The sequence below is a fragment of the Leptosomus discolor genome, chromosome 3 (assembly GCF_034619465.1).
Source record: "Leptosomus discolor isolate bLepDis1 chromosome 3, bLepDis1.hap2, whole genome shotgun sequence".
In the NCBI taxonomy this organism is placed as follows: Eukaryota; Metazoa; Chordata; class Aves; order Leptosomiformes; family Leptosomidae; genus Leptosomus; species Leptosomus discolor.
Window position 1 is genome coordinate 75,616,369 of NC_141393.1, and position 18,559 is coordinate 75,634,927.

The window sequence follows — 18,559 nt, forward strand, 5'->3', positions numbered from 1 at the left end:
AGCAAGCTAGTCATTCTGTCACACACTGGAGCAATGTTTTTTTACTAGCATTCCAAGTTACAGTTAATTTACTGGGTATAAATGTACATGTCACTGACAATAAAATACAGCAAAAATACTTTGGAATTAACATGGTTAAACCTTTAGCAGCCTGATCCAAAATCTGCTAGGAACCTTTTGCTTGACTTCAAAGGAATTATTATCAGCATTTTGGTAAACTTCTCCTACCAAAAAAAAAAAAAAAAAAAGAAAAGTTAAAAAAAGGAGCTGTGCTTCACAGCTTACTGCCAGGACTGTCCTTCACATGGAATCAAAGACAGGCAGAGCTCGCAGACAGTCCAGGCCACCTCTGCAGGCAGGGAAGTGAGAGAAACCTTCCCGAGGTTACTACACAGGACACCCTCTGATTCTCTGCAGCAAGGCCAGACGAGGGGAAAAATGTCTGCTCTTTCTTAGTTTCCCATCCCGGAAGACTTTATTTATGCATTAGTCGACCTTTCTAGCCATTAGGACCATCTTGCTTCAGCAGTTAATTAACACAAGTGCCATAATTTAATACAGTTAATGCTACTTGATGCCCTTTAATGTACCTTCCATTAGTGATATTATTGTAGTATTACCCTGTAAATTAAAATGAGATCAAGACTAAGAGAGGCTCTCTTTAATTAAGGTATTGGCACACTACATCGTCCATTATTCACTAGAAAAAATCACTCTGATTTAGTGAAGCAGACCATCAGTAAGTCAGAATTAGTTCATGTGGATTATTAGGTTTCTTGAATAATGTGAGCGCAATGGGGTTGCTGAAATTGCTAACAGCCATGTTTCCTTTTTTTCATCATCTTAATAAATACAGAATGGAAGTGGTAAATTGAAGATGAATAAACTGGTGGTAATAGAGGAGGTAAGGCATTCACCGAGAGCACACAGGTTTTCATCTCTAATGCAACATACATCAGGCTTATTTCACACCAAAATGCAAAGCAATGACAAAACAAACCCTACATTAAGTGGGCAAATCTCCCATCTATAATTCATTGTGAAGTATTAACCATCCCAGCGTCTTGTATATTAAATACGGCAGCTTTAAGATAAATGCTTTTCACTGTCATTGATCCTTAAAATACAGTGTAACATAAATTACTTTTTATGCTGCCTTTAGAAAGATGCTATTATGAGCTTTGGTGATTTTAACTATATTTAACCTATAGGTTAAAGTAAAAGGCTGAGCTTTAAAATGTGCCTGCTAGCATCACCTGTGCACCACATGTCAAGCTCCTTGGTAAGGTCCTTTTGTATCCTCACGGAATAGTTCAGTCTAGCTTTACTAAACGTATAGAAGTCTCTCGGTCTCAAAGCACAGTATATAAAACATTGTAGCAAAAAAAGAAAAGAAACCAGTAACTTAATTTCCAGTTAACATGTCAAACTAACCTGCAAAAAGCTGGAAACCTCAGCTGAACCAGAAACAGTGGCACAAAAACCCCCTTGCTCCCCTCCATTGTGTTCCCATGCTCAGGGCATGCCAGGGCACATAACTATGATGCTGATTTGGAGATTCTGGGGGGGGGGGGGGGGGGGGAGCGGCAGCTTATAAAGTTTTTAGGGGACCAAAAATACCTAAAACTGTGTGACAGCGGGCCTATTGCAAGTTACATTTGGTGTGACTAAATAGTCAGGGGCTGTGTACTGCATGCAGCCCCGCAGCTACCGGGCAGCATGCAAGCCCATAAAGTCTTTAACAAGGAGGGCAAACTGTGTATTGAAGCAAAGGCTGCCAAATCCCTAAAGAGCTGTTCTTCTCATTAGCAGAAGAGTGATAAGAATTCACATGAATCTAATCTAGTGAGATACTATTACACATCAGATATTTCTTTTAAAGCATGTGTCCAATTACTGCAGCATTTAGACAACAAGCATCAGCATCAGATAAGTTCCCCATACAGTCACGCTTCATTTCTATAGATAATTTTTCACAAGATTGCCGTGCCCCAGATGTGCTCGGAAGGTTTCTCTTTCTAATTTGCATGCAATGCACTGCTTTTTAATCCTTCAGATGCTTTCTTTGATAAAGTACTGATAGGCTAATTGAAGTCAGACTAAACTCCAAATGGGTTTTCAGACGGGGAGCCGCTTTTCCTTAAAGCGTAAGGACCTTCAGATCCTAAGCTTTGATATGATGCCTCTGTAGAGCTAACCTATGTGGAGCCCAACAGAGAAAGGATACATACCAAACAGAACATACGTGTTCTCTTTTTGTATACTGAGGCTGATTTTACTGAACTACTTCCAACAGTATCTTAAGCTGCCCATGAGCCACTTAGCCCTCCCAAGGGACGGCTGAAAAATAATTTACAACGTAACTAATGAGAGTTACTGTAAGGATTCTTAAAACAGCAACATTTATACTTTCACACGTTCAATTAGTGATTCTGTATGTATGCGTACGTATTTGGTGTGGACACAGAAGACTGTAACTACGTGCTAAATATATGGTCCTAAGAAATGTATTTTGATGTTGTATAAAACATATCGGCACTGCAAAAGTGCTTATGCATTGAAATCTGTATGTGGCATCAATTCTTCCTTCATATAAAGTTAGAGGAATATTTTTCAATAGATTACATTACAGTAATTTGATTTTATTCTGGTTTTATGTACCCATTTTTGCAATCTAGAAATACTTATGAACATGAAAGGCTTGTATAAAAGAGGTAGAAAATGGAAAACTCACTATAGGAGTAATAAAAATATATTCACCAGTGTTTTATATAATCACCGTGTCTACTTTTTTTTCACTCAGTCCTGTGTCTGCAAAAAATGCCCTGGCCTTCCAAGATACAGTAGCTTTTCTGTTCATTTTGATAATTAGCTTCCCTTTAATAAAAAATAATTAAAAAGGAAGATTTGAACTCTTTATAGAAGAAAGAGAGGAGAAAGTAAAGGTACATTAGAGAGGTGAGTGAATTGCTAATAGAGACAGTCCCATTTATTTGTTCTGAGCAAATTGGCATCTAAGACACACGTAAAGGGTATCACCCACCCGCTTGAGGTCATCAGTCAATCGCCAGTATGAGTTGGGAAGGAAATCTCCCAACAGGAATGTCATTGCAGTTATTATTTTGGGGACTACAGCACCTGATACCAGCCACTGCTTGCCCTAGAGGGACTGTTTGTCTTGAACCCAGCTGAGTAATCATCTTTGTTATATTCTAATCAGTCTCTCCAAAACGCTGTTGTTTTTATCATTTTACTTCAGCTTCACTGCATTTCAGAGCTAATTAAAGCACAAGGAATGGACTCTAATCTCTGCCGCCTCCCTTATTCACAGGCCATTCATAGCCAGACCTAGTGGGAAGGGTCCGTGTAAGGGCTGCTGTATCAATCACACCTTACATTAAAGGCCTGAAAAAGTCAAATGACAAAACAGAATCTCTCCTTTTAGTTAACTGCCACCAGACCAGGCTCCAACTACATAAAAGCAAAAAGTGTCCTAATGCCAGCGTGAATTCCTGAGCCGGCATAAGAAACTGTTCATACTATCCTGCTTGTGAGACCCAGGACTCAAGCTCCCAGGCTTGTGACAGCAAACCAGGACTTTGTGCCACTGTGCCAGAAACTTCTGGTATGACCAGAAACAGGCTCCAACTGAGCCAGACTTCCAACGAACACATCTCGGCAGAAAATGTCATCAAGTCTGGGGAAATAAACAGTTTTGAATAACCTCTAAAACCAAATGCACATGCCTGTTTCTAAAGGTATACATTCTCTTACCTTCCGTATACTCTTATGTCTGAAATTGCATAAAAGTAGCGTGCCAGATGTTGTTCATCTACATATATTTCTCCAGTTGCTGGCCTAAGCAGTCTTATCCTCAGATCTGTGATGGTAAAGAAATCTCTTAACTTCTTGGTTGTGTCAAGCTGTCCATAAAGAGAAGCCATGTTATGGAGCCGAGGTCCAGCAAAAAAAGCAAATCTATCTTTGATTTCAAAGTGGATTATTTTACTATTTGTCATGTACCCAGTAGAGTATTCCTCTGTGCAAATGATTTCTAGGACTGTGTGCTGCGATAAATCCCTCACTGATTTTGGATCCATGTGGAAGGCATCTAAGCAGTCCGTGGCATAGTATTGGTAGGGCTGCCATGTTCGTCCATAGTCGAGCGATTTCTCCAGGATCATTTGGTCTGGACGGCCAGATTCAAAAGTGATAACTATGTTATCTGTAAGCTCAATGGTTTTGTTCCAGGAGAGCGTAATATTAACATGAAGAGGCTTTGGATAATCCTTCCAAGTCGTGGACTGCCAAAATGTGGAGGGATGTCTTCCTTCGAGATCGAACATCAGTTCTGGAGGATGAGCCAGTTCTTGGGTACTTGCATCACATTCATTATTGCACATGTAGGGATTCCCCTGGAAAAGAGCAAAGCAGCGTTACAAGAGGCACAGTATAGGTGATGGTGACGCATAAAGATGTTTCCTGTCTGGCACATGAGAACTGCTGCTTTTTCTCCAGAAGTGAAACCAAGAAAGAAAAAACAAATGTTTGCAAGAAATACTTTCATCTTAACAAGATTCATGCTGGCTGTTTTACCCGTTAAAGCAAATGTACAAACACAAACACATAGAGCACCTTTGCTTCTGTAACATGAACATTTTTCTTAGTAAGTTTCAGAGAAAGAAAAGAGTTTATTTACCCTGAATGACTCAGACCAGCGATCCAGTCACAAAAGACTGAGAACAGTAAGCAAGTTCTTAATAGCTCAGTAACTCCAACTCTTCCTAGAAAAATGAAGAAGCTGAAGAGAATTTCTTTCTAAAACAAGTATGTTCCTCAAGAGCTCTGCTCACAAAAGAAGTAATTTTTAGGGTAAGTGTTTTGAGGTCAGCAGTGCAGCCCGTATGTACGTGGTATGAACCAGTACCCAGTACACCTTCAGGTTTCCTTTCATCCAGGTGTGAAATTTATCATGCTTAACTGTGCTCCCAGCGTGGCACCAGCCTGCCTTAAAACATTTACACTCGCCACCAAAAGCCATTAGAAAAACAGTGCTCTGCCAGCTCTGGGGCTTGATTCAGACATCTGCCATCTTATTACAGGGTAGCAAAGTACTTCAGGAAAGACTTTTCATGAGGCACCGGCTCCAATTTATCAGGACAAGATAATCCAGCACTTGATTAGGTGGGAGATGTCAGCAGCTCCAGCTGGAATGCTGCCGAGGTGGCTGGAGCTCTGAACCAGGGGTTGAGTTAAAAACAGCAACAAAAAGAGCTTGCCAATAGTGCACAGCTTTTACTGCTGCTTGTCCTCTGTAGCAAGGTGAAAGTGAATTATTCTCTTCCTGGCCTTTTTGATGCATTAACCTGCACACCACAATCTTGTGCTTCGTCACAAAGGCTATTTTGTCTGCAGATTAGGGATATCTTGCAGCAGTTGCCAAGATATCAGACCCCATAGGCTGCGTGGAATCATGTCTATCTAATTTCAGCTTTCAAGACGACATTAGTATTTTGCTACTTGTTCATTCTGCGTTTGTTCCAGAGAGCAACTGCTGCTCTGTATCCTTCCCTCCACCTTACATACGGATTGTGGAAGAAGCCGTGCCTCTTTTCACTGATGGTCAGTACTGCTGGGGAAAAAGATGCACATGTCTATACCTAGTACTGTTTGATAGCCGCATAAGTGTAGCTGTTATTGTCATTAATCAGAGTTCCTCTCACCTACTCTGAAAACAGAACAAGCCCTGGTATGATAATCTACCTTTTCTTTTCTTATAAGTTACGCTTCTCTCCATCCCAAAGCCTCAGGGCAACGAAGCGATTCAATGCCATCCAGTGTGGGAAATGGGTTTCAAACATGAGTTTCCACCTTGGCCACTGCTCTGCTCCTTGACATACTCCCACAAAACACAAGCAAAAGGACATCTGCACTCACTTTGACCTCCCCACCAGCAACCTCCTCTTACCTGAGCAGGGAACTACTATTTGCTTTCTCTCTCTCTTTCCCATTAATACAGCTGAATGCTAAAACTGTCAACAATTCACTGGGACTCAAAGTTAAGAAAAAAACCTACAAGACAACAAAAAGAGTTATTTGAAAAGCAGCACACTGCTTGTTACACTGACAGCTTCAAAGCATGCAGCTGTAACTGGAAATACTCTGCAAAATGTGTCTATAATAAGTCCACGTTACAGCTCTGATTTCAAGCTCACGGTTGCTATTTCTATGCCTTCCTTTTGAATAAAACAGTGAAAATCAAAAACAAGTTTCAAGCAGAATAGAGAAAACACCGAATTTTTTATTATTTAAGCTCCATTTAATGTATCAGACACAAATGCCAGAATTCGCTAACTTACTTAGGCCTTTTCTTTTCCTTAGGGAAAAATATACATATTATAAAATCTTTAAGGTTCCAGACCCTTTGACTACATGTAAATATCCATTTTCCAGAAAATATTCAGGAGTTGCATAAATCACACCTTTCTGAGGTTTACTAGAAAACCCTGGTCACTTCTGTACCTGTCACCACGAAGCTGCCTGCGTACCTACAATCTTTATGCTTCTGTCATTGCTTTGGTAAAAGCAACTTCACTGGGAGGTCATGGGTATTGAAACCGAGCAAAAAAAATGCTCCTTGGTAGCCAGACAGGTGCATTAAGCACTGCTGAGGGACAGCTCTGGTTTCCTGCTCCACAAGCAGCCACCGAGTCTGTTGTGATTCTTCATGTTAAAAACTAAAGCTGCTCTGATCCGCTAGTCCCTGGATGCTGGAGTGGGCATGTTTAATGACTGCCAGTGGGTAACCCAGATTGTGTGGGATATATTGTTTCTTTCTATATATAAGAGCTGATTTCTTTTGCTCCTTTTTTCTTTCTCCTTTTCCTTTTTAGCAAAAGCTGAGGTGTCAATATAATCAGAGAACCCTGGGAGACGGGGCTCTAACAAAACATAAGTTAGCGTGAACACAGTAAGATCATGAGAGCTGGTAGCAATAAGGTACCTAAAAGAATGGTGCAGTGAATGCTAAAAACCAGCCTTAGCTTGCTACTGAATGGTAGCCTACATCTCTGTGAGTACAAAGCCTTTTGGGAAAGATGAGGCTATTCCAATTAATGGCAGAGTATAGTGAGAAATAGGTCAGAATCACAATGCTGTCCTGCACCTGAAACTCCTACGAGGGGTAACGTCAGTGGTACAACCCGACACTGAAACCTTGGACTAAGGACATCACTGCAAACGAGAATCCTAATAAAAAGCTTCGGGCAAATCCTCCCCCAAAACCTGAATTATTCTTTTTTAATTTTATAGCACATAATTCTCTTTTAAGAGGCAAATGATTTGATAACACCAAAATAACTTCTGTGGAGTTCAGTATTCTAGAGAGGAAATTAGGAGAAACAAATCTAAGTCAATATAAGCCAATACAATAAATGTTATGAATTCTAACACAGGGAGGGGGAGAGAAATGATGAGTTTAAGTAAGTTCCCCTGTGCCTACTGACACATCAGTCACTGATGTAATTTGGAACGTGATTGTTGCTTCAGAGGCTTGGAGTCAGATTCCCATTTTCTCTACCAGCAACTTGGCTTTAAACTGCTTCTAATTCATCTTAAATGTAATTTGCATGTTAAGTCATACTTACATTACCAAAACAGTGTAAAGGGGTCTTACTCTACATGAATGTCCCTTAGTACATATTAGTATGAAAACAATTAATTTAACTGGGATTAGTTACATATTTTAATGTTTTGATCTCTGTGATAATCCTCTTTAAAACCTCTATCTCAGTAAAATGAATACAACAAAGAGAAACTTTCCCCAATTTGTGAAAACTAAGCCCATTCTGTGTTGGGGATATCTAAAGGACCAGAGCATTAGCAGCTGTAAGTAATTTCGTGACCAGCAGGCAGCCATAAATAGCTCTTCATTTAAGCCTTCCAAGCAGTAGCTCTTCAGCTGGACAACGTTGAAAATATTTATAACTTTTCAAAACTACATTTAAGCCATTAGGAGATTTCTAAATAATTAAACACTAATAAATACTTCTAAACACTTTACTGCCAATTAGCGTAAAGGGTAGCTGAGGCTTTCCCAACATCATGACCATCTAAAAGAAACCCATTATTTTCCTGTACAGTAATTGGAGACCGATATTAAACAGTTCCTTGCAGGCGGGCAAATTAAGTTGGTATTTATTTTGTTTTAGGTCACTCATGGAATGCAAAATATTAGCAAAACTACTAACATAGTCTAAAAGTTTTAGCTTTAGGAGGAAGTACCCATTTTGCGTCACATGGTTTGACCACGCTCAGCCCTGGCTGGAAAAAGCAGAGTTACCTGAGAAGCTACTGACTAAGGCTGACTGGTCCCAGTAGGGTTTCCCCTCAATTAGCTGAATTCAGTTTGTTTTAGCAGACAGTGATGTCTGTTTGTGCCAGTCGAACTTTTATAGTGGTGTCTGGGGCGCTAGGCAGTGTCCCTGCCTGGGACAGCGTGCTGGGGCTGGCCTTGCTCCTGCTGGGCGGTAGCGCATCTTACCAAGAGCACCTTCAGGAACAATTTGGTGACAGACGGGACAGTAACCACAGAGTGAGGATTTTGCTTAAAAACAGAGGTCTAGCAGTAGCACGACCTTTGAACATCAGCAGAGGAGCCGGCAGCAGTGCTGAAGCTGCTGTTTCGAGGGTTAAGGTCCGAGCGGTGCTGCTCAGGCGCAGCCGCCTGCCTCTCATCAGGGCAGCTCCTCAGTGGCATCTGCACAGGCTTAGGGCTTGATTGAAGATGTTGCTTCTTTCAATCTGCTTCCTGTCCACACTAACACCTCACGGACTTTTTTACTCAGGAACAAAGACAGGGGGGCTTAACCCTTCTGCAGCGTGAATATTGGAAGCTGTATCACAGATTACATGCTGTAATAGACACCTGGCTAAATCCCTACAGAAGATTATAACTTGCATTTTCAAACTGGTCAAGGCTGCTGAGGTCAAGCAGGCCAAGATTTTAAGAAAGAGCAAAATAAATTTTCAAGAAGCGAGTCACAGCAACTGATTTTTATACCGCTGCTTCAAGGTAGTTAGCTCAGATGCACAAGACAAGAAATAAATACAGCCTGACTCACATTTGGAGCGAGGTTGCGCAGTAAATTTACTGCATTGAAGTCACACTTTTGGAAATAGAGTATGTTTGTTTTCCTTTCCAAGAGATCATTACAAGCAGTTCACTTCGTACTGTGCTGTACATTGTAGATGACCAATTAGACAGTAATAGCTAACAGCAGCAATTGCCCTAATGCTTACATTTTGCATGCGGTTTCTAACCAGGATTTACTTGTTTACCATGACAGAGCTAGATTATGAAACCATTAATTGGGAGATACTCCTCATTAGGTGTTGTCCTACTAAGGGTAAACAGGCAGTGTGGTGGAGGATCTGCAAGGCACAGAATCTGTCATATAATAATTGATGTTTTCAAACTCACTACATCCATTAGCTGGTTTGAGAGCATCTCGGTCAATGTCTGCAGAATTATTTTTGTGATGAAGACAGGGATGGCTGTAGACAAGAACATTTTACCATCAATAGCCTTTCATCACTGTAGTGACAGCATTTTAAGTGAAGAAAGTGATTTAAGTTAAGAAAGAAAAAGTGCTAAAATCTCAGTGGAAGATTTGATGCTCTTTCACAGAGCTCCCAAGTGAGAGGCATCTGGATGGCCAGACAAGCACTTTGAACTCTGAGCTGCAGGCTGAACAATATACATTCTCCAAAAACCAGCAAAAAGAAAATAAAAGCATGTTTAAATCAATAACTTCTGGGGAGACTTAAAAAGATTAAACCAGGGAGGATCTGGCTGGCCAAAAATAAATAATAATGCTTAACAACTTTGTGCACTTTTAAGCTTGAAAGTACACTGCAGATTATGGCCCTGATCCTGCAACAAACTTGGTGCAAGCAGACCCTTAAAATTCAGATTTTAAAAAGATATTTAAGCCTCAAAAGATCTGGCACTTTGCCCTGTGGAACATAGACCTAGCTAATTAATCTTCATGACAGCATCTCCATGAGGTATGGGATCCTATCCCAAATTTACATATAGATGCAGAATTAGAGAGAAATGCTTTTGCATTATGAACTCTGTAATCCCTGATTATATTGTACTGTGTCTTCCAAAGCCCTTTGGTAGATCATGTGAAGGCATTCTTGGCACTCAGATTGGCTCTCAGATTATTAGATCATGCCTCTCTCCAACACTATGAACTGAAAATGTACCACAGGAAAACATTTTAGTATTTGCAGCACCAAATGCATTGGTGCATTTGGCAAAGGCATTTAATTCCTAGCAGAACATTCTCTCTTTTTAGTTACTTCAGTTTCTGTTCGAAAATGCTTTTCAATTTACTTTATGAGGCATATGGAGTTTTGTTTCCTCTGAAATCTCTACCCACTTTTGGGGGAGGGGGGAAGCCTACTTATTCCTAGTTGGCAATTTTATGCTTCCGAGGCTACCTTTGACTTGGCAACCTTGCTGATGTTATTTTGACCACATTCTGGCATAATGGTACCTTAAGGCAGATCTACTAGCACTGACCCAAGTGTGGTTTTCTTATTCCAGAAGCTCAATATTGGTGTTTTCCTCTTGTATCAGCAGGTATCTGGCAGTATAATCACTTCTGTATTTATAGCTTTTGCAATGTCATGAGGTGCATAATGCCAGGCCCCCATCGTGCTGAGCTCTGGCTGAACAATACGGCAAATGTTCCAAAAACCCCTGAGTTTCTTTATACACCGGACACATCTTTGGGTTTGAGAAACTGAAACCCCCGGGGATGCAGCATCCCTTTCTCTCAGCATATTGGCACTTGTGCTGGGGAAGCCAGCCCATCCACGAGAGCGCTCCTTGGACAAGGCAGCAGAGGGTATTGATCGTCAGCATCGTGCTCCACTCATGGTGCCGCATTTTTGTCCACGCTGCTTTTCCAGCTGTCCTGCTGCCCTGCAGGAGCTCCAGCAAGGAAGTCATGCAGGAGATATGGAGGCCTGGCCAACTGGGAATAGCTTGTACTGTCAATAACAACAACCTTGAAGGTCTCTACCTTACATTTTGTGGTCTGATACAGACCTCATCTTGCTCATTTTCTGATTATTTTAGACTACCCATGAATTCAGAATGGAGCCGTTGAGGGGAGTAGAAAAAAGGAGATGTCTAAAACATCACAGTTGAAAGGTGTCATCCCTGGGCAAGGGAAAGCCAGCACATAGGCAAGTTAGTCCATTATCATGGACAGACGGTCTCAGTTATCACTGCAATCACAGAGCATCAAAAAACTGAGAAATCAAATCACGTTGGTGGCGACAGGGGGAATCAGGGTGCTACTAAAAAAAAATAATCGTTTTTCTTGTTTCTATTTTTTTTTTTCAGTTATAAATTCCTGTGTTCAGATTTCTGGTCCATAAATGACATCTGTGGATAGCAAAAAGTCTAAGAAACCTGTTGTGAGAGCACGGAGGGCCCCAGCAGGCCTTAACGCTCCTGAACAGCCCCACCTGGGTGGCAGGTGTTAATGTCCCTGACTAGCCCCACTTGGCCCCTGGCCCGGGCCTTAGTTAAGCTCAGGGGGCCTTCATCTGCCCTTTACTCCTGGGTGGGTTTCAGGTCTGTATTGCAGCCCTGTCTCCTCCTGGCCCTATGGGGGGGGCTTCCTTGATGACCCTGCTTCATCCACTTCTTGTGCCTGGGGCTGCTGATGGGCTGTGTCTCCTGGCTGAGCTCAAGCCATGTGGGATGGTGCCCACTGGTGAGGGCACAGCTGGTGCTGGAGTGGTCCTCTGCTCCCACGTGTGCCCCTGTGTTGGGTGACTCTGCTCCTGCCGCTCCCTGGCACTTGCTAAGGGATATGCAATGAGTGAGGAGATGGATCTAACAGAAGTGCAAAGCTCCACAGCTTGCCCTAGGCAACACTGGAGTAGATTTATATTAGCTGAGTGTGGAATCAGATCATTGGAATACGGAAGTTTTGCCTTGGGAAAAATTTCAGTAAGACTCCTGGTGTGAGGAAACTGGGACATCATAGCCTGAGTGGGCTCCTGCACCATGCTGCTGAGGGTTGGCCACCAAACCCTCCCATTCAGGGCACGGTGATTACTGTGAGCTGTGCCCAGCTGGTGCTTACTCTCCATGGGTGAGGTGTGTGTGAGCAGCAGGAGGTTCTCTTCTAGTAGATAACACAATTGAATAAATGAGTAAAGGTAAGTAGTTCTATGTTTTTTGTTGCCCACAAACTGAAGAAATGTGCCTTGCAGCAGTGGTGGAGGCAGGTGGGACATAATGGCTGTGGCTTCTGCAAAAGGTTGCTCTTAGCTGGTTCCCGAGAAAGCTATCTTCTGCCCCTGTGGCCCCTATTCCTGCAGTAAGGGTTTCCTTGTCCTCCTGGTGGACACCTCTTTAGTAGTATCAGTGGAGGCTCATGCGAAGTACTGATGCTGTGGGTCCTGGCAATTGAGTACTTTCAGATACAGGCCAAGAATTTCAACCAGGTTTCAATGTAAATCAAGCGAAGCGAGCAGAAGACAGCACTGACGCGGTTTAACTGATGAGCTACAACAGCATTCAGTGTAGCCCTATCCTGTGTTAATTTCAGTAAACGCATCTTACTTGGACAGCTCTTTACCATTCATCACAGCCCTAAATAAGTCAGCCATGCACAAACTAACTCTCATGTGAGGTTAAAAATGAGCAGTATAGAAACAATTAAAAATTCTGAAGTTGTTGAAAAATGAACGTACAGGTTTGTAATGACTTAAATGAAAACTAGATGGGTCTGGATCTCTTCATTAAAGGACAGAATTATCACGATTTTTGTGTTTGTATTTTGAAGGGAGTTGCATTGAGAATTGTTTTTCACCAAGCTGTTACGGGTTAGTTATATCTTATGATAAGAGTTTGGATATTACAGGACAGGCTTATGCTACAGTTTAAAAATCTTCTGTCCTTAATACATCCAGACTAAAACATTGCCATCAAGTTGCTGCTTAAATAGCTTAATGATAATGTTGCGTGTCTTGTTTACTTATTGAGAAAGATGCACAAAACCTCCTATTCTTTTTTTTTCTCTTAGCCATGGTATTTTTTTTAATCTGAAAGGTTTCTAAACCACTATGTAGCTCATTAACATAGCTTCAAGAACTATCTGACTGTCTAAAGCAGACTGTGACAGCTTTTTAATAGCACACAGATATGTCCAGATATTTAAAGTGGAACTGAAGACTGCTGTATTTTATTTAAATTTCAGAAGTTTTTTACATAAGCATATAAAATGTATAGTGAAAAATAACAAAGTATTTCTAAATAAGCAAAGTTTTTTGTTGACTTCTACTGCATTTAAGTATAGAGTAATAAAAGTCCACACTAGTACAGGCAGTTACTATAAGGCAACTAATATGAAAAAAACCCTTTTTAAAAATGACATAATGACACCCACTTAACCTCTATGTTATGTGCCTCTATGCAGGTTCAAACTAGGTAGTGTAAGTTGGAAACGCTAGTGTCCCACTAGGAGTATGTAAAACCAATTTCAACACTTATACATGTGGTTCATACAACAGCTGAAGTTATACGTTAGGCTTGGCTGACTGAACAACATGATAGGTAATATGCTTTATAATCAGTGCTTAATAATTTGGAAATTTTCAGATTCAGTGAAGCTCAAATTATGGTTACAGAGAAGTATTACATGGTTTCAAAAAGGCAGTTTGAATGCCACATTTGCAAGGGTGGGCGTGAGGTTGTACATATGCAGACACGCAGAGAGGGTTCCTGTCCTGCCGGGGCCTTGCAGCTGCTCGCTTGTTCGCTATCTTTTCCTCATAGCACAGCAAAACAGACCAAGGGCTTCCAGTCACTAAAGCTATTTTAAACCAAATAAGAATGAGACTGCTCTTGAAAATAGCACAAACTTAACTGTTCTGGGTTTGATCGGCCTTGAAAAGAAAATTGGAAAAAAAATTAAGTAATCCCATCGTGCCACTTTTCCAGTCCAGCAACTTCCAGTGGATCCACTGGACAATCTTTTCTCCAGAGCTGCATGTTTGCTGTGGGCTCAGCCCTCCCTCAAGCAAGCAGCAGCCTGCATCCTAGCAGTGTGCTGCTTGCTCAGCCCTCTCCCCGCTTGCCTACCCCTGCACTCCTGCCGGGAGCTGATGGCCTCTGAGCTGGCAGCTTTTCTCTAAGGACAAACTTCCTGCAAACGTGGGAGATCCCACCCTTCTGCCTAGCAGTTATGCTGCTGTGTGGCAAGCTGGATGAGAGGGTTGATGTGTTCGGAAAGCCAGTACTTTTTTCCCCAGTCTTACTTTCCACTGAATCAAGTCTCTGATCTGATGCACTGCGTGGCCAGATGAGTGCTGGTACTGCCGGAAGAGATGCAACAGCTGGGGACTGAAAGTGGTGCAGACAGATTGACTGGCTTAAGGGCAACGTGAAAATGCACCCTAAATTGTGAACAAAGAGACAAATTATGCCTGTGCTGTCATACTCATGCTTATCTGTCAAAAGATCACTTACATATACAAATAGCTACTTGTATGTGCAAGTGTTATTTATACTGTAAAAGACAATTCTGGGGGCGTAAATGTGTATTGGACTTGGGCACAAGCTGTTCTGTCCCAATAAAACCACTTTTACTACATATATCACCCCAAGGCATCACTATGATTTTATTCTTACAAAGGGCAGCAGGATGTAGGACAACAAATTCAGATTGTTTCCTTTCCTACAGATGTAAACACAACACTGCAAATGCTACTGGGGTCTGCATTGAGGGTATTTCTGTTGTAATCTCTGCAGTCTAAATTCAGGTATGAAGAATTCCAGATTTTCTACAGGCAGTATTTTTTTCTTTCTATATACACATATGTGTGAGCTTGCAAATTTTATTCTCTCCTAGAAGTGGAACCATAGAATATGCTACACCTGGGAAGTACAGCTGAGTTTGACAGAAGGTATATTGTGTTATACCCGTTGTGATTGTAGGTCTTACGTTTTACTCTGAACGCCGCCAAACTGTCATGATGAAGACTGAGATACCAACATGCACTGTATCAAGCTATTCTGATTGACACAAAGTTTACACAAACTACTTTCATGCACCGAAACATGCAACTCCTATACTAGGAAATTAAAAGGGGAAATAACAAAACCAAACTCCGAACCTAATTGGCTTTGCAAAGACAGAGTCCTTGTTTAAGTGTTCACCCTCAGGAAACAGATCTTACCATTTATTTCCTGCTTATGATTTCCATTGACTTAAAAGATGTTATCTGCTTGCCTAAATGTGCACCTACGACAGTCATTCTGCATAATCTGTGGGATACTGAGAATGAATTATGGCAAGGTAATGAGCAGAAGGATACCAAATCCTCCATGGTATTCATTAATGGTTGCCTGTGACAAACCACTGTCGGCTCTAATAGTTTTCCTGAGGTGATTCCTGCTTCCTTTGTGGGAGACTTTTAAGACTGCTAGAGAGGATTCCTAAGTACTAGCAATAGTTAAATAACTTTTGTCTAATGTGATGCAAACCATAGTTAGAAAAAGTGTCTCAAATTTTGCTTTATTTCTTCCAAAAGAAACTAATCTTAGAAGAGATGGTCTAATCAAATACCTATACAGGCTATGCCAAGTAATGTGTATGTTCATGAGAGCATTACCAAAATAGTAAGTTGATGTTTTCACTAACCATCACAGTGAGATAAACACTGAGTGTGATTCAATAAACAGTTAATTCCCCAAATCTGAACAATCATTTACTTTGTTATCATTGAAAGTAGAGAGCTTTGCTAAGCCAAGGCAGGTTTTCTTCTCCCACTATGATAGTCCCTTATTTTGCATACTATCACACCAGTTTCAATAGGTTACCCATGTGATAGGATGTAGTAATGTAGTGCACTTGCTATGAATAAGAATAGCAAAACTATGTCACTTAAAGCTATAAGAAAATTTTATCAATTCATATTTATGTAACATTGCATATTTACATAATGTTTTGCATATTACTTTTTAGCTGTAAATCTCCAAATGACTTAGAAGCAGGTATGTCCTGCTGCCCACAAAGTTACAGCTGGGGGAGGTCAGACAGAGAGGTGAATTAATTAGTGCTCAGACAAGCGGTGGCTAAGCCAGGAACAGACCCTTTTCCTTTGCCCCACAGGCCTTCCTTTCAAAGAGAAATTTTTTTTGTCTTTGTATTAATTCTACGGCTAATGCCATAGAGAAAAGAAACTGCAGAGCCAGACAACAAATAAAAGGCAGAGAGATGGAAGAAATTCTTTTCTTGTTGGGGGTGTCTCAGCTGTGCTTCTGGGACTCTCTGCATCTGTAGGCACTGTTCATCCCACTCCAGAGTATTATTGATTCTGTGCCTGTGGATTTCATGCAAAATTGTATTTCTACAATAACCATATTTTTATTTCTGATTCTTAATGTCAGTATTGTTCTTCAGAATTTCTGACCTGCTCCTACATTACCAATGTGTCTACTGCCATTTTTAATAAGCCTTAGAGCCGATGGATTAACACTGAATGTCAAACACCACGATTAGAATTGCTGATGTTATGCAGAAACACTGTTTTTAATATATATATATATATAAAAAATCGGTCTTACTATTGCCACAGAATATGCACTCATTTCTGTTGTATTTGATCATTTTTTGTTACAGAATTCCCAGGCTCAGTGGACCCTTGCATGTGTGTGAACCACTTAAAAGAAGAATGAAAAGGAACATAAACAAAAATGACAATTGTAAGTGAAATCCAATTTCACCTAATTTCTCTTAAAAGGTGGGCTACATTGTCTTCCCTTCATCTGTGTTTGTCAGGTTGATAAAATAAATATTTTTAATGAATCACAGTGTATACCTAAATAATGTGGAATTGTTATAGAAACAAATTTAAATGTTGAATTTTATTACACAGTGAAGGGATGTCTTATTAGTATTCACAACGAATTGCGTGATGTCTCTGCACATTCAGATTATAGCACATAGTGCTTTGAAAGAGAACGAAGACACTCATCAAATTCACATTAGGATACTGCACCAATAGAAGTAATTCAATCAAAAAACCCATACACTGATTCCTAACAACCTATCATTTTCAAAACTCATTTCATCATAGCATGTTGAAATATGGAGAATCCCAACTGGCTGGATGGCAGGGCAGGGGGAAGGAAAGCAGCCGTCCCATGCAGAAGGCAGGGCCATAACACCTGCATGATCCCTGCTGCTGCCTCTCGGGCTCTGCTGCCTCAGGTGGGAGACAGAGCAATGGGAACTGTGGATAAAACCAGCCCCTGAAAATATTTCATGAGCTCAGTTACTGTCCTAAATGACACAGAATACCTCCCAAGTCTGAATGAGAAGCTTCTACCTGAAATAAAACAAGAGCATCTCTAAGTGCAAGAAAGGGTTATGATAACATATGTAATGTTTTCAGTTAATGCATCAGGTGCGCAGCAGGCAAGCAACTCCCCTGAACGGAGCCAAACTTGCTTACTGAGTGGACTGTAAAGTAATTCAGATCTGGAGATTAAGAGGCTTCTTTCACCATGGAGCTGTGGTAAGAGTGCTGCAGTACGAGGTTCCACTTTGAAACCTCTGCATGCCTCTACTGTACCAAGGAGTAGCCCCTGGCGTGTTAACTGGGCTAGCTCAGGCAACCCTTTCAGTAAGAACAGGGCAGCCTGGGCCATGTAGTGGTGCTCAGCGCTACGATGCTGCTTGCCTACATGGATGTTGCGCTGCCCATTCTTTACCTGTGCTGCTAACTCTCTACCAAGATCAAGCCTGGGTGCATGTGTCAGGACGAGACAACTGTAACTCATGAATATTGTGGAATGAATATACCCTAAAAAAACACTTGACTTTTGGGAAGCATTAGGCAGAGAAGTTTCTCACAAGAAGAGACTGAATGTAATTTTTCTATAGTGGAAAAAATAGGCTTTCTACAATTGCCTGCTGGGGTGCCTGAAGGTAAAGTTTAAGGACAGGGATTCCTTTTATCCTAATACATTTCAATCTATTACAGAGTAAGTTGATAGGAGAAGCTCTAAGTATGCTCCTTTCTACTGTACCACCCTGGGAAGTAATAAATTACAGCATATTATGTCCCCTATCAGTTCTACCCATCACAGGCTTGTCTTACAGAAGACGTGATAAAGAGAAACACCTTGGATAAAGTAATGCAATTAACCGCTGTCATTTGAAATCTGAAAAATTACATTTCCTTATCCCAGCCTGTCTAGCTGTTCAACCATTTTTGAGCAGAAATGCTGTTTAATGACTTGCCAGTTGACTATGGGACTACTTTCCAACAGACTCTGCAGGGGTATAGGAAAGGTCAAAATCTTGCACCAGCTGCCAGTATCCTGGCTGTGCAGCCCTGGTCAGGGACGCTCAGAGGCAGGAGTGTACCAGGACAGCCCAGCAACATCTCCAGCTGCCTCAGTGAGGGGCATGACAGCGACATCACCTCCCTAACACTTGGATATGCTTCTGACGTA

At 41.2% G+C, this 18,559-nt stretch overlaps 1 protein-coding gene across 3 annotated transcripts in view; it reads right to left on the minus strand.

Annotated features, from left to right (window-relative positions):
• Positions 1-18,559, minus strand: part of NTNG1 (netrin G1) — a 153,230-nt gene that overhangs the window by 87,488 nt on the left and 47,183 nt on the right. For all 3 annotated transcript variants that reach the window (XM_086462621.1, XM_086462619.1, XM_086462620.1), the window contains exon 2: positions 3,775-4,415. In XM_086462621.1, the coding sequence (XP_086318747.1) occupies positions 3,775-4,415 (641 nt within the window). The remainder of the gene's footprint in view (positions 1-3,774; positions 4,416-18,559) is intronic.